At 33.6% G+C, this 4735-nt stretch overlaps 1 protein-coding gene across 1 annotated transcript; it reads right to left on the bottom strand.

The window, feature by feature from the left end:
- Positions 1–678: 678 nt before the first annotated feature.
- Positions 679–3025, bottom strand: LOC118055133 (F-box/kelch-repeat protein At5g15710). The gene has a single exon (XM_035066950.2). It carries the CDS (start codon positions 2493–2495, stop codon positions 1179–1181), a length of 1317 nt encoding a protein of 438 aa, XP_034922841.1. The 5' UTR covers positions 2496–3025; the 3' UTR covers positions 679–1178.
- Positions 3026–4735: the final 1710 nt, after the last annotated feature.

Below are 4735 nucleotides of genomic sequence, written 5' to 3'. Positions count from 1 at the left end.
GTGCTCATTATTTCGCATAAAGGGGATGGTGTGATCTGTACTGCATAATTTTTAACTCATCAAACCACCAAATCTTGAGGGTACAGAACACAGAACATGTATCTGACTGAAGAACAGGTTGGTGTTCATGCAATGATTTCCACAGCTAATTATCATGAACTTCTCCTTTTCCTTCTTTCTTTGTGAGTCATTTACAGTTTGAATACAAGGCACATTGAGATTATTATGAAAACGACAAATTAGTTCTGAACCTGGAAAACCATGTTTGCATATATTGGAATATTTACAGGCAGAGCCGTTGAGCGCTGAAAGTTTCTGAGACCATAACAAGAGTTGGAGGGAAGATTCTTTGGGTTTCTATATGACCAATACTGGCAGATGAAATAAAGAAGAGGGGACGTGATCAAATAGTAGGCCAAGAAAACGCATCCCTTGCCTGTAAAGGTTGCAATGGAGTGGGGAGGTGAGCAGCTAGCATAACTAAAAAAGGCATCCCTCAAATGCAAGGCTTGCAATAATGATGCCCGCCCATTTTTTCCAGAAACTATCCACATAGGTCATGGGTGCAAGAAATACTGTCCCACCCGGAAATGGAAGGCTCTCCTTCAGGAATGGCAATCTTAATAAACAAGGGAGGATTCTAACCAAGAGTCATATGCTTAAATAATAGCAAATCAATTTGTGAAAGAGAACCCCGAGAAATCTCGAGCTTATGAGTAAAACAGCTACAATACACTGAACGGTGTCAACAAGCATATAAAGAAACAAGCACCACAACTAATGAGCAAGGAAATCATAATAGTTCAAGATGGATAATTTTCATGCTATTTAATACTTTCAGAAAAGGTACAGGAGCTGGAAAAGAGTGAAAGAATCTTCTTACAAATTCTCCCCAAGATATCATTAGCCATAGAGTACATTCTTCAACAGTTCCAACCCTTCACAAATTGACTGGAGAGCAGCACTGCTCAAGCCAAACGCAGCATGGAGTCTTGATTCCAAGTGCTACAATCGTTAGCAGATAAAAAAAGCTCTCACTAATATGAAATGCTTCTTTGGTCACCCTAATAATTACCATTTGGTATGCCAGTTAAAGGGACTCAACTCATTACTCACAATCAGCCAACAGAACAAAGCCTTGTCATTGTATGTTCAGAAGAGAGAGCAAGATTTCCAGCTCAATAGATGCAGGCATCAAATCTTGGCTCATAGAAACAGACCTGGCAGTTGTATGACTGAAGCGCACATCCAGCAATCCAAGACCAGACCTTCTTATCAACATCATATAGAAGGCCCTTTCCTTGGTTCCAAGATGTAAAGCAAATCAAGTTATCCTGTCCAAAGCACTCAAATCTTTCGGCCGATAACCTCAACAGAGCTCGAAAATACTTTGGTGGCATCCTACTAATCTCTACCCATGTAATCTTAGCATGATCTAATTCCCAAATTCTCATACTCTGAAGAGTACTATAAAGGCCAATCCTTCCAACTAAAAACAGACGCTTCTGAGTGCCAGCTACCAGATATCCATCCAACAAGGACCTAGGAAATTTTGCTGGAATGTGTTCCCAGTAACCTGTGTCAAGCCTGTACATCATCAAACCAAGCGGTGAAAGGGCTTCCAGGTACAGTCTGGAGTCACAATAAGCCATCTTTGAGGAGCAAAGGTTGACTGCAGGCATTATCTGGTGGAGTGACCATCTGTCAAGCTTTGAGTCATACACTTCAGTAGGCAATGACTTATCCCCATAAATATCACCGGTGGCTATCACTTTGAATGAACGGTCTATTCTATCCACAACCATTATTAACTGTCTTTGCTGATTATAATGCATGCTTGGCAATGTCCTCCAAGTTTGTGTGAGCGGATTACAAACTAAAGTTTTGAAAGTTAGCCCATCAAGTCCAGAAAAACAAACAAGGCCCCCTGAAGAACCAACCAACCAAAATGCCCACTGTGGCAAAAATGTGAACGGAATTCTATACCAAGCTTTCAAGGGCAAGCTGAAAACTGAGCATTGTGGGGTGTGCGGGTTCTTCCAAAATGTCAAAAGGCAAGGCCCATGAGATGGAACTTGGGAGTGAAATTTAAGAAAACTACTATCTTGGAGAATTGAATTCCATCGTTTACAAACAGAACGAAGACGGAATATCATAAATGGAGGAACCCTTACTAAAATCTCATTCAATAGATCCTCAGGCAACATTGCCCATATGCTATCCTCCATTTGAACATCAGGGTGGACAACCTTACCAAATGTAGCTATCGTTTCCTCATCTAAACCACGTGGTTTGGTTTTAATCACCTTTTGTCTGGAAGGACTAGTATTTCTCAATCCAACGCGACCCATGGGACTCGTATTCCTCGACCCATCAATTCTAACAGGTGACACTTGCCTAGGACAACCATCATCATCATGCGCCCCATTTTTCGAGGATTGTGAACTAGATACAATAGACCCAGATTCAGATGACTCCCCAGCACTACCATCCATAGTAATGGATTCTCAAACCCACAAAAACCTTATTGCTCCAAAAGCAATCAAAAGCCAAAACCCTAATTGAACCAATAAAAATTCTACTCCAAACTCCAAATGTAAGCTCTAATTCATTGCAAGAGCAGCAAATAGATCAAAACTTTCAAGTCCAAATGATGACTTGAGGCATCAAGAAACAAAACCCATTAATCCAAACAGAATTTCAACAATCAATTACTGCAGATTGCATTCTATATCAGATCAAAAAAACCCTAATTTACAGTCAGATCCAAAACTTGAACAAAATAAAATGATTTCAAGGTAAAGACATAGAGCGAACATCAAAGGGAGAGCATAAAAATGGAAGCTTTGTTGGTGGATTAGAAATGGATTACCTTTAGATGCAAGAATTTATGTTACTATTTTGCTTGGGGAGGAACAATTTGTCAGAGCTGAGACAATGACAAATTCTGGCATGGAGAGAAGGGAAAGAACCTAACCTCAAAGACTCTCTCCGATGGTGTTTGATTTATTTTGTCACTATTTTTAAAAAAATTAAATTCTTAAAAAAATAATAAGATTTTTTTTTTTTTAATTTGGTACATGAGCGTGTATGCTAGTTTTGGTGTCCCCATCGCTTATTTATAGCTAGACTAATTTTTCTAATATCGGTCAAAAAAAATTGACAAAATAATACAAATTAAAAAAACACTTAAAAAATAATATAGTTTAATAAAGAGACGGTTAGAAATAACACTTTATTTGAGACACGATTGAAAATAACAATTTTAAACAAAAAAATAAATAGCAAATTAACCCTAATTCTAACCCCATAAACAAATTATTAACAATACTCCAATCTTAAATCTCAAAAAAGAACCCTAAATACAAACTCTAAAAACAAATACTAATTAATAATCTTAACTAAATACAATAAAATCTTTTGGGTTTTTTTTTTACCCTTTTTATGTCTTGTGATTTGTTTAGGATTTTTACCATCAATCCAATACTGAAAAATAAAATTTAATAAAAAAATTCACATTAAATGAAAAAATTAAAAAAATATATATTATATTTAGTTAGGGTTTATTTGTAGGGTTATTGACTGGTGATTGTTTTTAGAGTTAGCAATTAGTGTTAGTGTTTAGGGTTTGTTTGTAAGATCTAGGGTTAAGGTTAGAATTTGTATTTTTTTTTTTTTAGCTCTTAAGTTTGTTTGATAATGTGGTTATTGTTGTTTTTCAAATAACTTTTCGTACCAAAATATATATCAATGATTTTTTTATTTTTTAAAAATTATTTTTTACATAAACACATCAAAATGATTTAAAAATACTAAAAATATATTAATTTGAAGTTAATAAAAAAAATTTAAATTTTTTTAAAAACACTTTTAAAATACAGAAATTTTATGGTTTGACTCTGTCAAAAATAAATTTTTATCTAAGTTGTTATTTTTAATTATATTAAAAAAAAAACACTTGTTGTTTTTAATTATATTTTTATTTTTTAAATATTTTTTATTCGTGTAATTTTATTAATTATATTTGTCAAACTGATGAATATTTATACTGTTTCTTGGTGGATTTAAATAATAAAAGGGTAGATATAGCTGTTATTTGCAGATACAGTACATTTCTAGGTATTGGAAGGTCTGCCGATTACCAAAGATTGCACCTTCAAGCCCAAGTCTTTCGACCTACTCATTAATCAATGGTCAAAGTAACGAAGGAGAGGGAAAACGAAAACCAACCAAGGCGTTGTTGGGGCTCAAATGCATTTCTTTTTATACAAAAAAAAAAAAAAAAGGGAAGGAAAAAACAACTTTCTCTATATATTTGGATTTATAATATTGAGTTATATTTCTTTGGCCCTTCCTTTTGGTTTAAAATATCCTGAGCATGAATATAAATACTTAGAAATTATAATTATATAATAATAATAATAATAATTGAATCAACTAGCAGTCTTTGAGTCGATGGAATATAATTATTAAGAGCATATTTGTTTTTGCATTCAAGAAGTTTTTTTAAAAAAATTTGAAGTCTTTTACTTTAAATTAAATTTTTGTATTGTTTTCATGTGTCAAAAATAAAATTTTTAAAATAAAAAATATGTATTATTTAATATATTTTTAAGTAAAAAATATATTAAAAAACAACTATTATCATAGGGAGTCACAGACAATATATCAAAAGAAAAGCAATTCTTACCACTAATAATTGAAGTAAAAATGAATTGAAATGGGTGGGTTGATC

Source organism: Populus alba, chromosome 4 (genome assembly GCF_005239225.2).
Source record: "Populus alba chromosome 4, ASM523922v2, whole genome shotgun sequence".
Taxonomy (NCBI): Eukaryota; Viridiplantae; Streptophyta; class Magnoliopsida; order Malpighiales; family Salicaceae; genus Populus; species Populus alba.
This window is presented reverse-complemented; position numbering and strand designations above follow the sequence as displayed.

Bases quoted from the DNA above. Each gene is read 5' to 3' on its own strand.
- LOC118055133 (XM_035066950.2), bottom strand. From the start codon at position 2,495: ATGGATGGTAGTGCTGGGGAGTCATCTGAATCTGGGTCTATTGTATCT.